We start from the raw sequence: 24,000 nt of genomic DNA, 5'->3' as shown, positions 1-24,000 counted from the left end.
TCCTCCTCCTTCTTCCTCCTCTCCTCCTTCCTAAATTCTCTCCTTCCTCCATCTCCTTTTCCTTCTTCTCTTCCTCCTGTCCTTCGTCCTCTGCTTCCTGCTTCTCTTCCTCTGCTTCCTTCTCCTCTTCCTCCTCTCCTTCCATCTCCTTTTCCTTCTTCTCTTCCTCCTCTCCTTCCTCTCCTTCCTCTCTTCCTCCTCATCCTCTGCTTCCTCCTTCTTCTCTTCCTCTTCTTCTTCCTCCTTCTCCAACTCCCTCCTTCTTATCATCCTCTTCCCCTCCTTCCTCTTCCTCCTCTCTTTACTCCATCTCCTTTTCCTTCTTCTGTTCTCTTCTTTGTCCTTCTTCTCCTCCTTCTCCAACTTCTTCCTCCTCCTCCTCCTCCTCCTCCTTTCCTTCCTCCTTCTCCCTCCTATTCTGGTTTCAGGTTTCAGGTTTAAATTTATTTATATGCCGCCCTATTCCCAGCGGGACTCAGGGCGGCAAACAAACCCAAGAGGGAAAGGGAAACACAAAAGTACAAATACAAGCATTTAAAAATAGCCAACAGCCACACAGATCGAGAGGGGAAGGGAACTCATCAACCCCAACTCTTCCTCTCCTCTTCCTCCTCTCCTCTTCCTCCTCTCCTTCCTCCTCCTCTTCTTCCTCTTCCTCCTCTGCTTTCTCCTTCTCCTCATCCAACCTCCTCCTCCATTATCATCATCATCCCTCATCCTCTTCCTCCTCCTTCCTCCACTTCTTGTCCAACCTCTCTTGCTCCATTATCACCATCATCCCTCATCCTCCTCTTCCCTGTCGTCCTTCTCCTGCTTCCTCCTCCTCCTGTTGTTGTTTTCCTCCCAAAAGATTTTACTTATTTATTATGCCCCCCTCTTCCCTCTAATGTGGACGATACGAGGTTTTAAAACAGGAAGCCCTCAATTAAACAACAAACAGAATGGCAAGAAATATGAGTCAAATATAAAAACATAAATATGCAATAAAAAATATAAACTAGTCAATTTGATAAATCAAATAAAATAGAACAAATAAAAAAAAATATAAAGTAGTAATAAAAAAAACATTGACCACGTGAATAAAGCTATAACAAAACACAATATCAAAATAATCCTAATAATAAATAAAAGAGTGAAAAGAAAGGAAGGGCAAGGCGGGAAAAATAAATAAACAGAAATTTCCCTCTTCTCTCTCGCTCCCCCCGGCCTTTCAAGGGGGAACATTTCTCTTTTTAAAACAAAAAAACAAAACTAAATGCTCAGGTTGCAATCTCTTTGTAATTTCTCCCTGCAAAAATCAGAAAAAGGATAATAAAACACGCCACACCTCGCAAAGGAATGTCAGCTTGGGAAAAGGAGGGGGGAAAAATATCCTCCCGATTAAAAAATAAAAAGCACCATTATCAACCCTTCAAATTGCCAATTCTTTGGCCTGCAGATGTGGTTTTTCTCCCCCCCCCCCCAACTTTCCTTTCAAAAAGCGATTTCCTTTCCCGGAGAGTTTTTCAATAGCTTTCAATATATATTTTCTCTCTCTCTCTCTCTCGTTACCGCATGATTTCCCTGCATAATTTCCTTGCGGTTCATAGTTTTGTGGCATTCGACAATCACTCCTGCAAAACCTCTAATTTGCCTTTTCTTTTTTTTTTCCAACTGGACTCTTGGCCCAGCCCAGGTGGGGTGAGACGACGGTGGGGGTGGGGGTTTGAGAGTTTCCAGTGGAGAGATTCCAGAATAGAATAGAAGAGAGAAGAGAATGCAGAAGAGTAGAATACAGAATAGAAGGGAAGGGAAGAGAAGAGAACATAGAACAGAATAGTGAATAGAATAGAATAAGGAATAGAAGAGAATAAGGAATAGAAGAAAAGAGAATAAGGAATATAAGAGAATAAGGAATATAAGAGAATAAGGAATAGAAGAGAAGAGAATAGGATACAGAATAGAAGGGAAGGGAAGAGACGAGAACAGAATGAATAGAATAAAATAGAAGAGAAGAGAATAAGGAATAGAAGAGAATAGAATGGGATTCAGAATAGGATTCAGAGTAGAGAAGTGAATATAAAATAGTATAGAATAGAATAGAGAAGAGAAGAATAGAATAGAGAATAGAAGGGAAGGGAAGAGAACATAGAACAGAATAAGGAATAGAATAGAATAAGGAATAGAATAGAATAGAATAGAATAAGGAATAGAATAGAATAAGGAATAGAATAGAATAGGATTCAGAAGAGAAGAGAAGAGTAGAATACAGAATAGAAGGGAAGGGGCGAGAACAGAATGAATAGAATAAAATAAAATAGAATAGAATAGAATAAGTAATAGAAGAGAATAGAATAGGATTCAGAATAGGATTCAGAGTAGAGAAGAGAAGAGAAAATAGTATAGAATAGAATAGAGAAGAATAGAATAGCGAATAGAAGGGAAGAGAAGAAAAGAGAACATAGAACAGAATAAGGAATAGAAAAGAAAAGAATAGGATTCAGAATAGAATAGAATAAGAGAGTATAATACCGAATAGAAGGGAAGGGAAAGGAAGAGATGAGAACAGAATGAATAGAATAGAATAAGGAAGAGAATAAGGAATAGAGTAGAATAGGATTCAGAATAGGATCCTAATCTATTCGATAGAATAGAATAGAATAGAATAGAATAGAATTCTTTATTGTTCAAGTGTGATTGGACACACAAGGAATTTGTCTTTGGTGCAGATGCTCTCAGTGTACATAAAGAAAAACAAAATAGAACACGTTCATCAAGAATAAAAAGATACACATTTAGTGATAGTCAGAGGGTACTTATAAGCTATCCAATCGTACTAGGAAACAAATAAAACAATATAAATTTTAAAGATACAAGCACTGCGAAGGCCCTGTGAAGCAGTATATAAGTCTAAGTGCTATTGCAGCTTTAAGCTGGTTATTCTTTGCACTGAATTTCTGATGGGGAGAATTAATGGAAATGCAAGCAAATGGCGTGGAAGTGTGTTGTTTTCCTGCAAAGGGAAGGGTGTGCAAACGGATAAAACCCAGCTAATGGGTAGCCTCCAACACAATGTAATAATAACACTAATGTTTGTTGTTGCTGATTTGTTCGTGGGGTGTTTTTTTCTTCCTCTTCCTTTCTCCGTCCTTTCCTTCAATTATGTAAAAGCCAGCTTTTGAGATTTTTTTTTACAAAAGGAGATTTCTGGCAGCAGAATTTAAAAAAGAACAACAAAACCCCAACTCTAAAATTAATATATGTTCCTTGTCGCAGGGAGGGGAGGCAAGGAAGAAGGAGAGACCTCGTTACCTAGCCTAATTAACACATTTTGTGGTTCTTGTTGCTGCAGGAGAATGTGGCAGAAATGGGCCATGATGTTAATAAAGCACATTAATTGAGGAAATGTTTTTTTTTCCTTGCCTCTTTTCCCACCCACCCCAAAATGACAGGAAGTCGACGTTTTGGATATCAGCTACATCCGAGACACTCGCACCGGACGTTATGCCAAGCTGCCCAAGGTAAATCAGGGTTTATAGGTGGAAATGTTAAGAGGGTGTGTGGGTGAATACTCCCCAAATCTTTTTGATTCTGTGGCGTCATCATAGCACCAACATTTGAGGCTGCTTTTTCTCTACAAGTGAGGGGAGCTGAATGTCAACTCCTAAAGCATTCCTGGCCTGCTCTCGAGTTGCCCGAGGCAGGAGGGGGGGAAATTTGACGGAGCAGCTCAGCTGCCACAACCAGAAGCACATTCCACGCATAGCTTTCTCCAGATTGTATCCCAGGTTACCAGAGCCAGCCGGAGTGGCGTGGTTTCTACAGCTCGGGGAAAGTGCCCCTTGGAAAATGTGATTTATGACACTCCCTGGGAGGAGAGGGGAAACAAGGTCATACTACATGGGGCAGAGCTGACTCCACTTGGGTGCATACTGACCTGTTGTTCCTAATAAATAACTGGATTTCTTTTGAAACTTGGCTCGAGGCTCATGAATTAATTGGGGCAACTGACAGCTCCTTGACTTATAAACGTCCATTTAGTGATCATTTGACGTTACAATGGCACTAAAAAAAGTGAATTATACGTTTTTCACACGTACGTATGACCGTTCCGTGGTCACGTGATCAAAATTCGCCCCCTTACTCATATATACAATGGTTGCAATATCCAGGGGGGGGGTCATGGGATCCCCTTTTGCGTCGTTCTGACAAACAACGAGGGAGCCACTTAACAACCACTAGGCTAACTTAAGTGTTAACGGCCGTGGCAAGAAAGGTAATTGAATGGATCAAAACACGCTTAACAAATGTCTCCCTTAAGCCACCATAGAATTGGGCTCAATTGGAGTCCTAAGCAGTGATGGAATCCTGGCGGTTTAACAACCGGTTCGGGGATCGCATACTCCGCGCGCGCGCGCAGTGTTAAGAAAACTTGCCTTTTGCGTTACCGCTGGGGAGTAACGCAGCTGAGGCGCGGCACAGCCTGCCGCGCGAATCAGCAGAGAGGATATAGGTAAATAAAGCGCAGATCGTCAGAGCGAACCAGTTCGCTACCCAGCTGATCGTCGGGGCCACCAAACCGGGCTAAACCGGCTGAATCCCAAGTCAAGAACTATCTGTGCATTGAGCAATTCCATGAGTCTGTAGCAGCCTCCAGACGGTTCCGAGCGGTTTTCCAGGGTACAAACCAGCTTCCCTTTTTGCACACAAAGCCACGATTGGTTTAGCTGTGGATTTTGTTTTGTTTTTTTTGTAAACTGTGGTTTGTTGAGTTCTTGGTCGACTGGCTCGATCGAATCCATATTCAAACCTCTGATCCTTTGTGTGTTTTTTGGGGGGCGTTAGTGCAGGATGCCTCCCCTGGTTCGGAGCACTTTTCCAGAGTACCAACTGTGGTTTGTTCTGATTTAGGGTATAAGTTTTTGTTGTTGTTGTTGTTGTTGTTGAAAATCCATTATTTTTCTTTCTCTGTTTCGTACTTTTTAATACGTAAACTGCCTGGAGTTTGTGGAGCCAGACAGCCTCCCCATTAATGAAATAAAACAAGGAAATAAAATTAAAATAATTTGATGACCAGGGTAATCGCTTAGCCTGCTGGAAAGACCCAGTCATAACATTGTCCCGTCGCATTAAGCTTGGATTGGTTTTTAACTATGTTTTTCTGGGCTAGATACAGTGACTTATCGAGTTATGGATAACCTTCCCCATCTATCAATTCTCAATATTCTTGTATGGCTGTTGCTGAGAATTCTGGGAGCTGAAGTCTTCTTCTCAAGGGGGTGGACTTCAGTTCCCAGAATTCCCCAGGCAGCATGGACATCGCTGAGAAATCTGGCAGCTGAAATTCGCCACGTCTAGAGAGTAACCAGATTAGGGAAAGCTAAATGCGCACAATTTCAGGTTGTAAATCCATAATGAAAATGAACATATTGGTTGGGGGATTCTGGAAGTTGAAATCCATCCATCTTAAAGGATGCTGGTTGGGGGATTCTGGGAGTTGAAGTCCATTCATCTTAAAGCATGCTGGCTGGGGGATTCTGGGAGTTGAAGTCCACCCATCTTAAAGCATGCTGGCTGGGGGATTCTGGGAGTTGAAATCCATCCATCTTAAAGAATGCGGGCTGGGGGATTCTGGGAGTTGAAGTCCACGTGTCCTAAAGTTGCCAAGTTTGGGAACTTCTAACAAAAAAAACATGCTTCTTAATAGCTTCCATCCAGTTAAGATGGCTTCTCCCAGCTCTTCTATGTCTCCTCCTGTCTTTTGAAGGACCCCAAAATTCGGGAAACGCTGGGCTTTGGCGGTCCAGAGCAACAACCCGAGGATAAACTTTTGACAGTGGTTCACGGACCTGACATGGTGAACGTGAGTTTCCTCAACTTCATGGCAGTTGTCCAAGACAATACAGCAAAGGTAAGAAGTCCCTGAGTTGGAAACTTAGCTTAGACCTAAAATACCACATCTATCTGCCTGTCTGTCTGCCTGTATATATATCTATATTTCTTTCTTTCTTTCTTTCTTTCTTTCTTTCTTTCTTTCTTTCTTTCTTTCTTTCTTTCTTTCTTCTTTCTTTCCATCTATCTATCACTATCTATCTATCTATCTATCTATCCTATCATATATCTATTATCTATCTATCTATCTATCTATCTATCTATCTATCTATCTATCTATCTATCTATCTATCTATTTATCTATCTATCATATCTATCTATCATCTATCTATCTATCTATCTACCATCTATCTATCATCTATCTATCTATCTATCATCTATCTTTCATCTATCATTCATCTATCATTCATCTATCATTCATCTATCTATCTATCTATCTATCTATCTATCTATCTATCTATCTATCTATCTATCTATCTATCTATCTATCTATCTATCTATCTATCATATATGCTATATAAAATTCTAGTGACTCAGTGGCTAAGATGCTGAGCTTGTCGATAAGAAAGGTCGGCAGTTTGGCGGTTCGAATCCCCAGCGCCGCATAACGGAGTGAGTTTCCATTCCTTGTCCCAGCTACTGCCAACCTAGCAGATCGAAAGCACGTAAAAACTGCAAGTAGAAAAATAGGAACCACCTTTGGTGGGAAGGGAGCAGCGTTCCGTGCGCCTTCGCCGTTGAGTCGTGCCGGCCACATGACCACGGAGACGTCTTCGGACAGCGCTGGCTCTTCGGCTTGGAAACGGAGATGAGCACCGCCCTCTAGAGTCAGGAATAACTAGCACATATGTGCAAGGGGAACCTTTACCTTTAATCTATATCTATATATCTATATCTATAGCTATAGCTATCTATATATCTCTATCTCTATCTATATATCTCTATCTCTGTCTGTCTGTCTGTCTGTCTGTCTGTCTATCTATCTATCTATCTATCTATCTATCTATCTATCTATCTATCTATCTATCTATTTTGCTTATGAAAAATGTCATGACTGATAGCTAACTTCTCAAGGCAGAAATCAGTCTGAATCTTTTCTCTTTGAGAAACTAGCTTTTTTACATGCAGGGAATCGATTTCCTCGGGGAGCCCAGGATCCCAGAATATGTTTTCCATCTTGATTTTTGTGGTTGTATAAATGGTTCAGATAGAACTGCGTAGCTTTCAGACTTCCTGTTCTGGCAATTGTTCCTTTTTAGTTCTGGATTACACATTAAGCTAAACAAATTGCAGGGAATTTCTCAGGCAGATTTGCAAGCGGCTAATGGCCGGTGTTCTCATTTGCACAAATCGCACAACGGTTGTGATTGTTTGTTTTCTTCCAAAGTCCTGTCTTTTTTTTTTTTTGAATGCATCTGAAAAAACTTTTTAAAAACGCTTTGGGAAACTTTTTAAAAACCTCGTCAACTAAAACCATCTCCGGCCACCAAAATGCCCCAAAACCATAACAATAAAAACAAAATGGTTATAAACCGTGCTTTAATTGAACCGTACATTAAATAGGGTTTTACTTTTTATCCCACGGGGTTAAATAGCTGGAATCTACATTTCAGCTTTCCAAAGGCTTCTTCATCCTGTGGGCTATTATTTGCTGTCTTTTTGAAAGCTGTTTTTTTCCCCCCCGCTTAAAAACAGATCTGCCCATGGTCGAAAATTTGTTGTTTTTTTGCATTTGCGACATCCTTGAATGGCATCTGTTCGCTCTCCAAATAAAATCAGACTTAATGTTTAAAAACCGGCTGAAATCTAAGGAAGGCAGCAACTTTTATTCTGTTTTTTTTTAATGAGAATTTTTAAAAACAAGCTTTTACAAATATTTACTTCCCTTCCCTTTATCCTTTTTTTAAAGAACATTTTGCATAATCCACTATATTTTTATCCAAAATGCTTTAACCTTTTTGCAAGTCCACCATATGTGAAAATATGTAGCGTCCACACAATCACATCTCCAGCATTTAGGTTGTAAATTCGGATACATACAGACCAATTTTTTAGGATCTAAATGCCATCTATAAAACATCTTATAAAAGTTTTCTCTCAAGTTTTGGGCTTGTGTAACTTTTATTCTGTTTTGAGGAGGTGCTGTTTGTATCAGACAGCTGGTGCGTTTGTTGCATTGTTGAGTTGCAACCAAAGGAACAAGTTGGGGATAACAGTTGTTAAGTGAATTGTGGCATTGGTTAAGCTGATAACACGGTTGTTAAGTGAATCGGGCTTCCCCGTTGTCAAAGGGGGGTCGTGTGACCCCCCCCTCTCTGGAGGACGCTGCAATCGTCATAAATACGAGGCCAAGCATCTGAATTTTGATTGGGGGACCAAAATGGGGAGGCTGCTGTGTGTTGTAAGCATGAAAAAGGGTCATAAGTCACTTTTCGTAATTTTGAATGGTCGTTAAAGGAACCGTTGTAATTCGAGGACTACCTGTGTAATCCCCCCCCCCCTCCTTATGTTTCCAGATTTGGGCCGAGGAAGTATTCAAGCTGGCCACCAACGTCCTTGCGCAAAATGCTTCCCGAAATACTTTTTTGCAAAAAGTGTAAGTGGTTTTTCTGGCAATAATTCAGTAGAATAGAGTAGAGTAGGGAAGATAATGGAGTAGAAGAGAATTAAGAATGTGAGAAGAGAATTAAGAATGAAAAAAGAGTAGAGTAAATAATAGAAGAGAAGAGAATTAAGAATGAAAGAAGAGAATAAGTAAATAATAGAGTAGAAGAGAATAAAATTAAGGATAGGATAGGATAGAATAGAGTAAATAATAGGAGGGAAGAGAATTAAGAATGAAAGAATAGAAAAGAGTAAATAATAGAGGAGAAGAGAATTAAGAATGAGAGAAGAGAATAAGTAAATAATAGAAGGGAATTTAAGGATAGGATAGGATAGAATAGAGTAAATAATAGAGAAGAGAATTAAGAATAAAAGAATAGAGTAAGTAATAGAGAAGAGGATTAAGAATGAAAGAATAAGTAAATAATAGAGGAGAAGAGAATTAAGGATAGAATGGAATAGAATAGAGTAAATAATAGAGAAGAGAATTAAGAATGAAAGAATAAATAATAAAGATAATTAAGAATGAAAGAATAAGTAAATAATAGAGGAGAAGAGATTTAAGGATAGAATAGAATAGAGTAAATAATAGAGAAGAGAATTAAGAATGAAAGAATAGAGTAAATAATAAAGATAATTAAGAATGAAAGAATAAGTAAATAATAGAAGAGAATTAAGAATAGAATAGAATAGAGTAAATAATAGAGAAGTGAATTAAGAATGAAAGAATAGAGTAGAGTAAATAATAAAGATAATTAAGAATGAAAGAATAAGTAAATAATAGAAGAGAATTAAGAATAGAATAGAATAGAGTAAATAATAGAGAAGTGAATTAAGAATGAAAGAATAGAGTAGAGTAAATAATAAAGATAATTAAGAATGAAAGAATAAGTAAATAATAGAAGAGAATTAAGAATAGAATAGAATAGAGTAAATAATAGAGAAGTGAATTAAGAATGAAAGAATAGAGTAGAGTAAATAATAAAGATAATTAAGAATGAAAGAATAAGTAAATAATAGAAGAGAATTAAGAATAGAATAGAATAGAGTAAATAATAGAGAAGTGAATTAAGAATGAAAGAATAGAGTAGAGTAAATAATAAAGATAATTAAGAATGAAAGAATAAGTAAATAATAGAAGAGAATTAAGAATAGAATAGAATAGAGTAAATAATAGAGAAGTGAATTAAGAATGAAAGAATAGAGTAGAGTAAATAATAAAGATAATTAAGAATGAAAGAATAAGTAAATAATAGAGTAGAAGAGAATTAAGGATAGGATAGAATAGAATAGAGTAAATAATAAAGAAGAATGAAAGAATAGAGTAGAGTAAGTAATAGAGAAGAGAATTAAGAATGAAAGAATAAGTAAATAATAGAATAGAATTAAGGATAGGATAGAATAGAATAGAATAGAATTCTTTATTGGCCAAGTGTGGTTGGAGTCATACACACAAAAAATTTATCACCGGCGCAGAAGCTCTCAGTGTACATAAAAATTACATTCATCAAGAATGGAATAAAAACACTTAGTGATATTCATAGGAAACTAAATAAAGCAATTCGGATAAAGGGAGGGGGGGGGATTCCTAATTCTCCGAAAGGGCCGGGCTGACGTGACTTTGCATTGACAAGCTGCACCCACACCGGGCCTTTGAAACAAGAAGGATCGAAATCAAATTTTGATCTGGGGGGACGGGTGGGGGGGAGCAGGGGAGAGAGAGAGAGAAAAAAGCCCCTTTTCAGCTTATCTCTTTGACCCTGATAAGCCGCTCTGCCTTTCCTTCCTTCCTGCTCTGGGAACTGACTGTTGCAATTCTGCGGTTTGCAGCTACACCCGGCTGAAACTCCAGGTGAATCAGGATGGGAGGATCCCCGTCAAGAGGTAAGATTCCCAGATTCCTTTTGGGTTGGGGGGGGGGTCCGCATCTTCATTTGGGTTCTGTGGGACGGGAGAATGGGGAGGGGGAGGCCTTGAATTCTGCACTCTTGTGGGAAAGGGAAGGGAAAGAAGATAGAAGGAAAGGGGAAGAAAGAAGGGAAGGGAAAGAAAGGAAAACAGAAGGGGAGGGAAGGGAGGGAAGAGAAAAGAAGGGGAAGGGAAGAGAAAAGAGAAGAAAAAGGAAGGGAAGATAAAAGAGAAAGGAAAAGAAAGCAAATGGATTGAGAAGGGAAGGAAAAGGAAAGCAGGGACGGAGGAAAGGAAGGAAGGAAGGAAGGAAGGAAGGAAGGAAGGAAGGAATAGCAATAGCAATAGCAATAGCAGTTAGACTTATATACCGCTTCATAGGGCTTTCAGCCCTCTCTAAGCGGTTTACAGAGTCAGCATATTGCCCCCAACAACAATCTGGTAAGTAAGTAAGTAAGTAAGTAAGTAAGTAAGGAAGGAAGGAAGGAAGGAAGGAAGGAAGGAAGGAAGGAAGGAAGGAAGGAAAATAATTTTAAAAATGCTATTGCATTATATTTTACACCCCCAAACCAGTGAATCCTCCAGGAGGGGGGGCTTACAAACATACAGGAAGTCCCCAACTTACAACTCTTCATTTAGTGACTGTGCAAAGTTAAAGGGACACTGAAAAAGTCAATGGAGGGGGGGAGGGAGGGGAAAGCCGGACCACGCGATCCCCTTAACGACTGCAGCGATTCCCTTAACCTCCGTTAGCAAAGAAGTCAAATTGGAGATGATTCGCTCAACCACCTTGCTTAGCAACGGAAATCCTGGTCAACCCCCCAGTGCGGTCGTAAGTTGAAGACCAGGCGTATATCAGTAGCCCTTAGACTTACATACCGCTTCAGAGTGCTTTATAGCCCCTCTCTAAGCGGTTTACAGGGTCAGCCTGAGCCCCCAACAATCCGGGTCCTTGTTTTACCCACCTCGGAAGGACGGAAGGCTGAGTCAACTTTGAGTCGGTCAGGATCGAACTGCTGGCAGTGGGCAGTTAGCCTGCAGTACTGCATTGTAATCATGGGAAGGGAGGGAAGGAAGGAAGGAAGGAAGGAAGGAAAGAAGGGAAGGAAGGAAGGAAGGAAGGAAGGAAGTGCAATAGCATTTATATACCGCTTTATAGTGCTTTTACAGCCTCTCTAAGTGGTTTACAGAGTCAGCCTCTTGCCCCCAACAATCTGGGTCAGGATCGAACCGCTGGCAGCGGGCAGAGTTAGCCTGCAAAGCTGCCTTCTAACCACTGCGCCGCTGTGGCTCTTATAAAATTAACGTTTTAATTTTTTTAAAAAAAACAACGGCTGGAAATTTAGATTGCGGATAATTCAGCTCCCGTTTTACAAAGTTTGGGTCGCGTCAGGCCTGCTCCGGATTGCTCAGGAGTTGGGCGGCCGGGCGTGAATGCCACCGCTGGGCAGGAGCCAAGGCATTGCTTAGCACCCGTTTCGCCCGTTGGGGCCCTGCTCGCGGCCTGTGAAATTCAGCAAGCCGGCCTGGGAAGAAACGAGAGCGGGGAAGCTCGCCCGCCGCCGCCGCCTATTGTCCAAAGCACACAAAATTGTGGAGCCGCCAGGAAACAATGGTCCCCATTACAGCTGCTTTAATGCTCTGTTCGGGGCAGATAAGCTCAGCCGGTTTTGGTTCTCTCAAGCGGCTCTTCCTTTCTAAGTGATGGATAATTTTAGCCTCCCCAGAAGATTTTAGACTAACAGAATAACAGAGCTGGAAGGGGCCTTGGAGGTCTTCTAGTCCAACCCCCTGCTCAAAGCAGGAGCTGGAAGGGACCTTGGAGGTCTTCTAGTCCAACCCCCTGCTCGAGCAGGAAACCCTTGCAAAAATCACAGAATAACAAAGGCTAGAAGGGACCTTGGAGGTCTTCTAGTCCAACCCCCTGCTCAGAGCAGGAAACCCTTGCAAAAATCACAGAATAACAAAGGCTAGAAGGGACCTTGGAGGTCTTCTAGTCTAACCCCCTGCTCAAAGCAGGAGATCCTATAGCATTTCAGGCAAATGGTTCTCCAGTCTCCTCTTAAAAAACTTTTGGGGAAGGAAGGAAAAGGAAGGAAGAAAGAAAGAAAAGGATGAAGGAAGGAAGGAAGGAAGGAAGGAAGGAAGGAAGGAAGGAAGGACAGAGTTGGGACCTTGGAGGTCTTCAAGTCCAACCCCCTGCTCAAAGCAGGAGACCCTTGAAAATTACAGAATAACAAAAGCTAGAAGGGACCTTGGATCTAGTCTCTTCTTAAAAACCTTTTTTGGAAGGAAGGAAAAGGAAGGAAGGAAGGAAGGAAGGAAGGAAGGAAGGAAGGAAGGAAGGAAGGAAGGAAGGAAGGACAGAGCTGGGACCTTGGAGGTCTTCAAGTCCAACCCCCTGCTCAAAGCAGGAGACCCTTGAAAATTACAGAATAACAAAAGCTAGAAGGGACCTTGGATCTAGTCTCTTCTTAAAAACCTTTTTTGGAAGGAAGGAAAAGGAAGGAAGGAAGGAAGGAAGGAAGGAAGGAAGGAAGGAAGGAAGGAAGGAAGGAAGGAAGGAAGGAAGGACAGAGCTGGGACCTTGGAGGTCTTCTAGTCCAACCCCTTGCACAAGCGGGAGACCCTAGACCAGGGGTTTTCTTTCCTCCTTGCAGTATTCTCAAAATGTTCTCGGCTGACAAGAAGAGAGTGGAGACAGCCCTGGAGTCCTGCAGCCTGAATTTCAACAGGGTAAGTTCCTCCGCTGGTGGGAGGGGGGAGGCCGAAGTGGGGAGGGGGTTTGCTGCTGCTTCTGGTTCTCCTCAGTCACCCGGATCTCTTCCCCAGCATCACCCCAAACCTCTTGAGTTTTCCAAGGATCCTAACGTCTACTTACTTGAGGGAGGAGGAGGAAGGAGAGGAAGAGGAGGAGGAGGAAGGGAAGGTAGAGGAGGAGAGGAAGGAAAAAGGATGAAGAGAAAGAGGAAGGAGAGGGAGAGGAGGAAGGAGAGGGGAGGAAGAGGAGGAGGAAGGAGAGGAAGAGGAAGGAGGAAGAGGAAGGGGAGGTAGAGGAGGAAGGCGAGAGGAAGAAGAGGAGAAAGGAGAGAGGGGAGGAAGAGGAGGAGAAGGGAAAGTAGAGGAGGAGAGGGAGGAAAAAGGACAAAGAGGAGGAGGAAGGAGAGAAAGAGGAGGAGGAGGAAGGGAAAGTAGAGGAGGAGAGGGAGGAAAAAGGATGAAGAGAAGGAGGAAGGAGAGGGAGAGGAGGAAGGAGAGGGGAGGAAGAGGAGGGGGAAGGAGGGGAAGAGGAGGAAGGGGGAAGAGGAGGAAGGGGAGGGCGAGAGGAAGAAGAGGAGAAAGGAGAGAGGGGAGGAAGAGGAGAAGGAGGAAAGAGAGGAAGATGAGGAAGCCAAGAGGAGGAAGGAGAGGAAAAGCTGGAAGGAGAGAGGGGAGGAAGAGGAGGAGGAGGAAGATGAGAGGAGAAAGAGGAGGAAGGAGGGAAGGAACAGGAGGTGGAAGATGAAGGAGAGGAAGAGCGGGAAGGAGAGAGGAGGGCAAAGAAGAGGAGGAGGAAGGGGAGGAGGACGAAAGAGGAAGGAGAGAGGGGAGGGCAAAGGAGAGGAAGAGGATTTCATATCATGGGAACCATCTCTATTCTTCTGAATTGACTTTGTGGCCCATCAAATGTCACTTTGATTCTCCAAAGGGACCCTCCCAACGGACCCTACAACGTCCAGCACCCCCAGCCGGTCATGACGGACGCTGGGGGGAGGAGGAGGAGTGTTTCTCAACAGTGGTGGCTCTTCACATGTCTGGACTTCAACTCCCAGAATCCCCCAGCCAGCGGTGCTGGCTGGGGGATTCTGGGAGTCGGAAGTCCACACACCTCAAAAAGCACCAAGGTTGAGGAAAGCCGATTTAGACCCCTTCCTAAATTTCCCGATCTCCTCCCCAGAGCGAGTCGATCAAACCCGAAGAATTCACCCTGGAGGTCTTCGAACATTTCGTCAACAAGCTTTGCCTTCGTCCCGACATCGACAAAATCTTGCTGGAGATGTGAGTCGAACGAGATCCCTCTTCTGGGGGGATGCGAAGCCGGTTACCATACAGAAACTGAGGCACGGTATATCGGTATCAGCTCGACTTAGGACTCTAATGTCGCTTGTCCGTTACGGTCATAAGTCTTGGGGATCATTGTTCTGACTGAGGCTTCCCGAGAGCATGAAGCAAACTCCTTGTTGTACGGACAAAAAACCCTTTTATTAATTTGCTGTGAATTCTGCTCCTTCACATCCAGCAAAGTCTTTCGAGGGAGGATTTACGGTCACAGACCTTCTCTGGCTTGGAGAGCTGCCAGGCCGATCTCTGCAAAACTTGGCCAGGAGCCTCGGAGGGTCACGAACCAATGAAGCCAACGAATGGTCTCCTGCAAACTCCACTCCCCTGTCGCTCCTCTTTTATTTCCTCTGGGAGGGGCCATTCACCATCCACAAATCGACCCCTGTTCTTTAGCTGCTCCCTTCATCTGGCCACTCTGCACATGCACACACTGAGAACAGGCTCCAACTGTTCAAGATCTTGCCCCCCACACCCACAAGTCCCATCACTTGGTCCAATCTTCAACTGCCACGCTGGCCGTTCCACCTATCCAGTTCTGGTCAGGTGCAGAGGTGCAAAGACAAAAGGATGACCTTGGTTTTTCTGGAATTAATTTTGTTATGGCTACATAGCATCTAACAATCCCCCCCTCCCATTTTCCCATAATAGAAAATGTATAGTAGAATAATAGAAAGTATGCACCCGATTCACGTAATGGCCGTGTGACTAACTTAACAACCACAGTGATTCCCTTAAGGGTCTCGCTTAGCAAACCTCCCTTAACAAGTGTCTCGCTTAGCGACATAAATTGTCGGCTCCGTTGCGGTCGTAAGTCGAGGAGTACCTGTATCCGACTCTGTTTTTTTTTTCTTTCTGTCCTCACCCAATCAGCGGAGCCAAAGGGAAGCCGTATCTCAGCCTCGACCAGCTGATGGAGTTTATCAACCAGAAGCAGCGTGACCCCCGCCTGAACGAGGTCTTGTACCCACCTCTGACGCGGGCGCAAGTGCGCCAACTGATCGCCAAGTACGAACCCAACCAGCAGTTCCAGCAAAGGGGTAAGAGATCTGTTCTAGCCCAGTTCCTCAAAGACGTCAAACCCTTAAATCAAGGCTTAATTTATTAGGAGCGCCGGGACTGTCTCTCTCACCACAAGCCAACAAAATCGTCCGGCAAGAGAGATGAACCGTTGTCTGCCATATCTATTCCTCTCCGCCCCCTGCCTTTTATCCCCAGAGCTCGGGTGGGGCTTCGCTAGCAGCGGTGGCTCATCCGTCCCAAGGACCGGCCCATAGATTTCCTCTGCTCTCCTCTCCTCTGTCACATCTATTCATCTCCGCCCACTGCCTTTTATCCCCAGAGCTCAGGTGAGGCTTCACTAGCAGTGGTGGCTCTTCCGTCCCAAGGACCGGCCCATAGATTTCCTCTGCTCTCCTCTCCTCTGTCACATCTATTCATCTCTGCCCCCTGCCTTTTATCCCCAGAGCTCGGGTGGGGCTTCGCTAGCAGCGGTGGCTCTTCCGTCCCAAGGACCGGCCCATAGATTTCCACTGCTCTCCTCTCCTCTGTCACATCTATTCATCCCCGCCCCCTGCCTTTTATCCCCAGAGCTAGGGTGGGGCTTCACTAGCAGCAGTGGTTCTTCCATCCCAAGGACCGGCCCATAGATTTCCACTGCTCTCCTCTCCTCTGCACATCAGGGACTGGTCCCAGCTGTTCCTCCTCTTCCTCATCAGCCACCTCCAGACCTGGGAGCTGTTGACTCTCCATCTGAGGGCTGACGGATGGCCCAGGCTCCACCTTTGTCTCTCTCTCTGATAGCTAAATGAACGGTCGTAAGTCGAGGACCACCTGCCATAACGATAGTAATAATATAGAGCAGGTTCTTGGATTGTGGTTGAAATTTCCGTTGTGCTCGCTTCCTCCTTCTTTTCAATCAACCACCTTTTACTTGAAATCCTTGGCTTTTCTATGACTTTGGCCAAGGGAGTCTGGTCCGGCTCGATTCTCAAGTCTCTCTCTTCCTTTCCCAGATCAGATGTCCCTGGAGGGCTTTGGGCGATACTTGGGGGGCGAAGAGAACACCGTTGTGCCCCCCGAAAAGCTGGACCTGAGTGACGACATGACTCATCCACTAAGCAGCTACTTCATTAATTCTTCACATAATACCTACCTCACAGGTACGGATAGATACCGGGCTGGGCAACTGTGTAGGCATCTGTCTGTCTGTCTGTCTGTCTGTCTCTCTTCTGTGTGTGTGTATCTATCTATCTATCTACCTACCTACCTATCTCTTTATACTATCTATCTATCTATCTATCTATCTATCTATCTATCTATCTATCTATCATCTATATTTATCTTTACACTCTCTCTCTCTCTCTCTCTCTCCTGTGTGTGGGTGTATCTATCTACCTACCTATCTATCTCTTTATCTTTATTCTATCTATCTATCTATCTATCTATCTATCTATCTATCTATCTATCTATCTATCTATCTATCTATCTCTACTGTATTTATCTTTATACTATCTCTCTTTCTTTCTCTCTTTCTCTCTCCTGTGTGTATATCTATCTATCTATCTATCTATCTATCTATCTATCTATCTATCTATCTATGTTTTTTTATTTGTGCTGATAAATAAATAAAGGGAGACTAGTATAGACCTATTTCAAGCTATTTAGCTCTCATCAGCTAGCCATACCCTTACTGGGATTTGAACCTGGGCTATATTACATACTAGGCAGACTTCTTAGCCATTAGGCCACAGGCTCTTATCCGTTATCAGCGAAGCCAGGGGGAAAGGTATCTATTAGATTTTTACAACCCCTGGTAAGCCCCAATTATGGGAGGAAGCTAACTGCTTCCATCTATATATATATAATCTTTTATTTTTATATTATCTATCTATATGTGTCTGTCTGTCTATCTATCTTTATACTCTATCTATCTATCTATCTATCTATCTATCTATCTATCTATCTATCTATCTATCTATCTATCATCTCTTTATCTTTATACTACATCTATCCATATCTTTCTTTATACTATATATCTATCTCTATACATCTTTATCTCTCTCTCTCTTTATACTATCTTTATCTCAATCTCTACTTCTCTTTATATATCTATATCTATCCATCCATCCATCCATCCATCCATCCATCCATCCATCATCTATCTCTTTATTTTTATTGTCTGTCTGTCTGTCTGTCTGTCTGTCTGTCTGTCTGTCTGTCTGTCTATCTATCTATCTATCTATCTATCTATCTATCTATCTATCTATCTATCTATCTAATTATCTATCTATCTATCATCTATCTATTCTTTAAATTCTTTATTCTTTATTATAATGTGCCTCATTTTGTTTCGGTTTAGCACAGAGTTTCTCAACCGTGGCAATTTTAAGCTGTATGGACTTCAACTCCCAGCATCTTTCAAACTCGGGCAAGTTTGCAAAGGCTGCTGGGAATTGCAGTTTCCATAAGCGTAGAGCCGTGTTTCTCAGCCCTGGCAACTTGAAGACGGGTGACTTCAACTCTCAGCATCCCCCATACTCAGCCGAGTGTGCAAAGACTGATGGGAACTGCAGTTCCCATAACAGAAAGCCATGTTTCTTAACCCCTGCCTATTATAGGACACGTGTGGGCGGAAACTCCCAGAATGCCCTGGGAGCTGACTGGAGAATTCTGGGAGTTGAAGTCCACCTGTCTTAAACTTACTGAGTTTGAGTGCTTTTAGAGGGTTGTGGTGTCACAAAATGGGAGCAACCCCACATTTAAATGATATTACTAATGAGTTCTTTAATTCAATATGATTTGCAGAAGCATTTGGGAGGTCGAGCCATTAAACTGAGCTGTGGCCAGAGAGAAGAATTTAATGACTCATATTTTTATGGCTCGCATTGAACGTTTTATTGACATTCCAGCAATTAACACCATGCAGAGAAGACTCCACCCAGCTCTTTATCTATCAGTACAATTTGTTTTTTGTTTTTTTTCGCCCTTTACCACAGAGATAGGGAAATTTTGCTCTCAGTCAGCATTTCTCAACTTTAGCTGGGTGAAAGATGTGCGCATTTCAATTCCCAGAAGTCTTCAGCCAGCGTGCTTTAAGAGGGGTGGGCCTCAGCTCCCAGAATCCCCCATCCAGTGTGCTTTAAGATGGGTGGACTCCAACTCCCAGAATCCCCCATCCAGTGTGCTTTAAGATGGGTGGACTTCAACTCCCAGAATTCCTCAGCCAGCATGTTTTAAGAGGGGTGGACTTCAACTCCCAGAATCCCCCAGCCAGCATGCTTTAAGATGGAAGGACTTCAACTCCCAGAATGCCCCAGCCAACATGCTTTAAGATGGGTGGGCTTCAACTCCCAGAATTCCTCAGCCATCATGTTTTAAGAGGGGTGGACTCCAACTCCCAGAATTCCTCAGCCAGCGTGCTTTAAAGGGGGTGGACTCCAACTCCCAGAATTCCTCAGCCAGCATGCTTTAAAGGGGGTGGGCCTCAGCTCCCAGAATCCCCCATCCAGTGTGCTTTAAGATGGGTGGACTCCAACTCCCAGAATTCCTCAGCCAGCGTGCTTTAAGATGGGTGGGCTTCAACTCCCAGAATTCCTCAGCCAGCATGTTTTAAGAGGGGTGGACTCCAACTCCCAGAATCCCCCTGTCAGCATGCTTTATGATGTGTGGACTGCAATTCCCAGAATTCCCCAGCCAGCTTGCTTTCGGATAGGTGGACTTCAACTCCCAGAGCTCCCAGCCAGCATTCTGAGAATTCTGGGAGTTGAAGTCCGCCCGTTGTAAAGTTGCAAGGTTGAGAAACAGTGTCCCATTATGACGTGAACTCCAGTTCCCAGCAGCCTTTTGCAAACTTGTCCAAAAGTGAGGCATGCTGAAATTGGAGTTTTTGGTTTTTTTGCAACAGCTGGGGGAGGAATGCAAGCACCACGACTAATGGTTTGAACATTGCAGCAAACCTTGTTTGGCTGGCTTGATCTTGGCTTAGAGCGGCCCACTAGCCCAGCCTTTGCCGTTTACGGCTTGGAGGACGAGAGTTGTACAAGAACGGGTGTGTGAATCCAGCCACTTAAAGTGTAGAAACGGAGCCAGCAGGCGTGGAAAAGCAGCTCAGTTGCAGAATAATTCAATTAATTGAAGGTGGGAATATGTTGCCTTCCACGTTGCAGCCTCTGGAGACGTCATCCCAATTAGTTGGCGCCAAAGAACGGGGAATTTTTTCTCTCTCTCTCTCTCTCGGATAATAGCTTCCAATTTCCTGGCGTCCCCGGAGGAGAACGGGAGTGTTACGAAAGCAGTTTTGGCCTCACTTTGTGAAGTGAAAAGCTTGCACAGTAGGCAGCCTTTCCGGAGAAGATATTCCGAAGAAGAAATATTTGCAAAAACACAGCCAGAACAAATGTATATTCTCTTAAGCATCCTCATTGTCCAAGTTAACTTGGTTTTCCCTTTTCCTATCCGGAGGAAATTAGTTGCAGGGTTAACATTGGTTTAGAGGTTTCCTCGACTTACGACTACTTGTTTAGTTATTCAGACTTATCTACAACCTGGATTTAAACTTCTAACAGTCTCTCCCCCTCCCCCTCCACCTCTAGCATCACATGATAAAACTTCAAGCATTTGGGAACTGGGCCACTTTCCTACTTGAGCAGGGGGTTGGACTAGAAGATCTCCGAGGTCCCTTCCAACTCGGTTATTCTGCTATCCATCTTCCTTCCTTCCTTCCTTTCTTCCTTCCTTCCTTCCTTCCTTCCTTCCTGCCTGCCTGCCTGCCTGCCTGCCTGCCTTCCATTCCTTCCTTCCTTCCTTCCTTCCTTCCTTCCTTCCTTCCTTCTCCCATCGCTGGAGGTTTTCAAGAAGAAATTAGAAAGTCATTTGTCCGAAATGGTATAAGGTTTCCTGCTTGAGCAGGGGGTTGGACTAGAAGATCTCCGAGGTCCCTTCCAGCTCTGTTATTCTGCTATCCATCTTCCTTCCTTCCTTCCTTCCTTCCTTCCTTCCTTCCTTCCTTCCTTCCTTCCTTCCTTCCTTCCTTCCTTTCTTCCTTCCTTCCTCGTCTTTCCTTCTCTCCTTCCTTCCTTCCTTCCTTCTCCCATCGCTGGAGGTTTTCAAGAAGAAATTAGAAAGTCATTTCTCCGAAATGGTATAAGGTTTCCTACTTGAGCAGGGGGTTGGACTAGAAGACCTCCAAGGTCCCTTCCAACTCTGCTATTCTGCTATCCATCTTCCTTCCTTCCTTCCTTCCTTCCTTCCTTCCTTCCTCGTCTTTCCTTCTCTCCTTCCTTCCTTCCTTCCTTCCTTCCTTCCTTCCTTCCTTCCTTCCTTCCTTCCTTCCTTCCTTCCTTCCTTCTCCCATCGCTGGAGGTTTTCAAGAAGAAATTAGAAAGTCATTTGTCCGAAATGGTATAAGGTTTCCTACTTGAGCAGGGGGTTGGACTAGAAGACCTCCAAGGTCCCTTCCCGCTCTGTGATTCGGTTACGCCCATCTGCAGCATCCAGCGGCCACACAACCACATTTTATGTTGTTTTAGATGTAACCCAGATTTTCCTTCTGACTTTCGACAAAATCATGCCCGTAGGCTCGCTTATAACAATTGTCGCAAGGTTGTAAAATTGGGCTGGTCATGACTCACAATTATCTTTTTTTTTTTTTCTTCTTCTTCTTCTTCTTCTTCTTCTTCTTCTTCTTCTTCTTCTTCTTTCTTCTTCTTCTTCTTCTTCTTCTTCTTCTCCTTCTTCTTCCTCCTCCTCCCCCTCCCCCTCTCCCTCTCCCTCTCCTTCTCCTTCTCCTTCTCCTTCTTCTTCCTCCTCCTCCTCCTCCCTCTCCCTCTCCCTCTCCTTCTCCTTCTCCTCCTCCTTCTTCTTCTTCTTCCTCCTCTCCCTCTCCCTCTCCCTCTCCTCCTTCTCCTTCTCCTTCTCCTTCTCCTTCTTCTTCTTCTTCTTCCTCCTCTCCCTCTCCCTCTCCTTCTCCTTCTCCTTCTTCTTCTTCCTCCTCTCCCTCTCCTTCTCCTTCTTCTTCTTCCTCCTCTCCCTCTCCTTCTCCTTCTTCTTCTTCTCTTCTTCTTCTTTCTCCCCCCCTCCTCCCCCCTTCCTCCTCCTCCCTGAGACCTGGCATTTTTTCATCCATCCCTCAAGGTCCTTCTCACATACCATTCCAGCCACCTCCTTTACAGCCCGAGAAACTAGGGAAGGACCCTTCTGAACCTCTTTCTCCATCCGTTAGGCAGCTGAGGGCTCGTCTGCCTCTTATCTAACCCTTCCCCTGGCTGCAGTTCTTCCTTCTGTCTCCCAGGCCGTTTCTTACCATTCCCCCCGCTTTGTTTTCTCTCTCCTTCCAGCCGGGCAGCTGACGGGTAATTTCTTCTGTGGAAATGTACCGTCAGGTGCTCTTAAGCGGGTGCCGCTGTATCGAACTTGATTGCTGGAAGGGGCGACCCCCGGACGAAGAGCCGTTCATCACCCACGGATTCACCATGACGACAGAAATCCCTTTTAAGGTATTCTTTCAACTCCGCTGGGGTCGTTTGTCCTCCTGGAGGGAAAGAGACCCCCCCCCCAGCCCTTCAGTCCCTTTTACCTTTTCAACCCAGTCTTTCTTCTTAAGACTAGAATCTGGGAATCAGGCCCATTGGATGGGACCCGAGAGGTCATCTAGTCCAACCCCCTCCTCTCAGTGCAGGAATCGAGGGGGCGGTTAAAAAATATGAAATATCAATAAATAAACCTCTGTGGCAGTGGTTCTCAACTTGGCGACTTGAAGATGGGTGGAGTTCGGCTCCCAGAATTCCCAGCCAGCAGGTTTTAAGAGGGGTGGACTTCAACTCCCAGAATCCCCCAGCCAGCTTGCTTTAAGATGGGTGGACTTCAACTCCCAGAATCCCCCAGCCAGCATGCCTTTAAGAGGGGTTGACTTCAACTCCCAGAATCCCCAGCCAGCAGGTTTAAGAGGGGTAGACTTCAACTCCCAGAATTCCCAGCCAGCTTGCTTTAAGATGGGTGGACTTCAACTCCAGGATTCCCCATCCAGCAGGCTTTAAAATGGGTGGACTTCCACTCCCAGAATCCCCCAGCCAGCAGGCTTTAAGATGGGTGGACTTCAACTCCCAGAATCCCCCAGCCAGCATGCTTTAAGATGGGTGGACTCCAACTCCCAGAATTCCCCAGTCAACATGATTTAAGATGGGTGGACTTCAACACCCAGAATCCCCCAGCCAGCAGGCTTTAAAATGGGTGGACTTCCACTCCCAGAATCCCCAGCCAGCAGGCTTTAAGATGGGTGGACTTCAACTCCCAGAATCCCCCAGCCAGCATGCTTTAAGATGGGTGGACTCCAACTCCCAGAATCCCCCAGTCAACATGATTTAAGATGGGTGGACTCCAACTCCCAGAATCCCCCATGCTGTTTATCTACTCCTCTGCGGCTAACCTTGATCGTTTTGCTCGAGTCTTTTGGTCCCTTTGCTCCCCAACGCTTCATTCCTTTGCTCGCCTCCCGCTTCTGTTGCAGGAGGTCATCGAAGCCATCGCGGAAAGCGCCTTCAAGACCTCCCCCTACCCGGTCATCCTTTTCGTTCGAGAACCACGTCGATTCGTGAGTAAAGCTCTGAGCGGATCCTGGCGGCTGGAGCCGTCGCTCTGCCTCCTATCCTTTTTTTTTTAACGGAGGTTCTGCCCGTGCACCCCAAAACTAATTTCCCTTGTTTTTAATCCCCTGTTTCTAGAGCAAAGCAGCAGGCTAAGATGGCCGAATACTGCCGGAGCATCTTCGGGGAGGCGCTTCTGATCGACCCCTTTGAAAAATATCCGGTGAGTAGCTCTTAATAGCAAGAGCCCTTAGACTTATATACTGCTTCACGGTGCTTTTACAGCCCTCTCTAAGCGGTTTGAAGATTCAGCATGTTTCCCCCAACAATCTGGGTCCTCATTTAACCCATCTCGAAAGAATGGAAGGCTGATTCAATCTTGAGCCGGTCAGGATTGAACTGTTGACAGTGGGCAGAATTAGCCTGCAGTAGTAATCACAAGGAAGGAAGGAAGGAAGGAAGGAAGGAAGGAAGGAAGGAAGGAAGGAAGGAAGGAAGGAAGGAAGGAAGGACGGAAGGAAGGACGGAAGGAAGGACGGAAGGAGGAAGGAAGGAAGGAAGGAAGGAAGGAAGGAAGGAAGGGTAATAGCAATAGCAGTAGCATTTAGACTTATATACCGCTTCACAGGGCTTTATAGCCCCTCTCTAAGCGGTTTACAGAGTCAGCCTTTTGCCCGCAACAATCTGGGTCCTCATTTGACCCACCTCGGAAGGACGGAAGGCTGAGTCAACCTTGAGCTGGTCAGGATTGAACTGTTGACAGTGGGCAGAATTAGCCTGCAGTAATAATCAGAAGGAAGGGAGGGAGGGAGGGAGGGAAGGAAGAAAGGAAGGAAGGAAGGAAGGAAGGAAGGGTAATAGCAATAGCAGTAGCATTTAGACTTATATACCGCTTCACAGGGCTTTATAGCCCCTCTCTAAGCGGTTTACAGAGTCA

General features: G+C 44.3%; 1 protein-coding gene across 1 annotated transcript in view; it reads left to right on the top strand.

Moving 5' to 3' along the window:
* PLCB3 (phospholipase C beta 3) overlaps positions 1-24,000 on the top strand; it is a gene marked incomplete in the record, with an annotated part of 57,532 nt that overhangs the window by 13,605 nt on the left and 19,927 nt on the right. The window contains 13 exon segments of the mRNA XM_087705214.1: positions 3,432-3,500; positions 5,747-5,890; positions 8,388-8,467; positions 10,306-10,359; positions 13,044-13,119; positions 14,321-14,421; positions 15,355-15,521; positions 16,497-16,643; positions 21,819-21,838; positions 21,840-21,977; positions 22,988-23,047; positions 23,049-23,071; positions 23,202-23,286. Coding sequence (XP_087561340.1) covers positions 3,432-3,500; positions 5,747-5,890; positions 8,388-8,467; positions 10,306-10,359; positions 13,044-13,119; positions 14,321-14,421; positions 15,355-15,521; positions 16,497-16,643; positions 21,819-21,838; positions 21,840-21,977; positions 22,988-23,047; positions 23,049-23,071; positions 23,202-23,286 — 1,164 coding nt within the window.

Source organism: Thamnophis sirtalis, unplaced genomic scaffold (assembly GCF_051295495.1).
Source record: "Thamnophis sirtalis isolate CommonGarterSnake01/CBP01778 unplaced genomic scaffold, rThaSir2_p1.2 scaffold_2, whole genome shotgun sequence".
In the NCBI taxonomy this organism is placed as follows: Eukaryota; Metazoa; Chordata; class Lepidosauria; order Squamata; family Natricidae; genus Thamnophis; species Thamnophis sirtalis.
The sequence above is the reverse complement of the archived record's forward strand: the minus strand, read 5'-3'. Positions and strand labels throughout refer to the sequence as shown.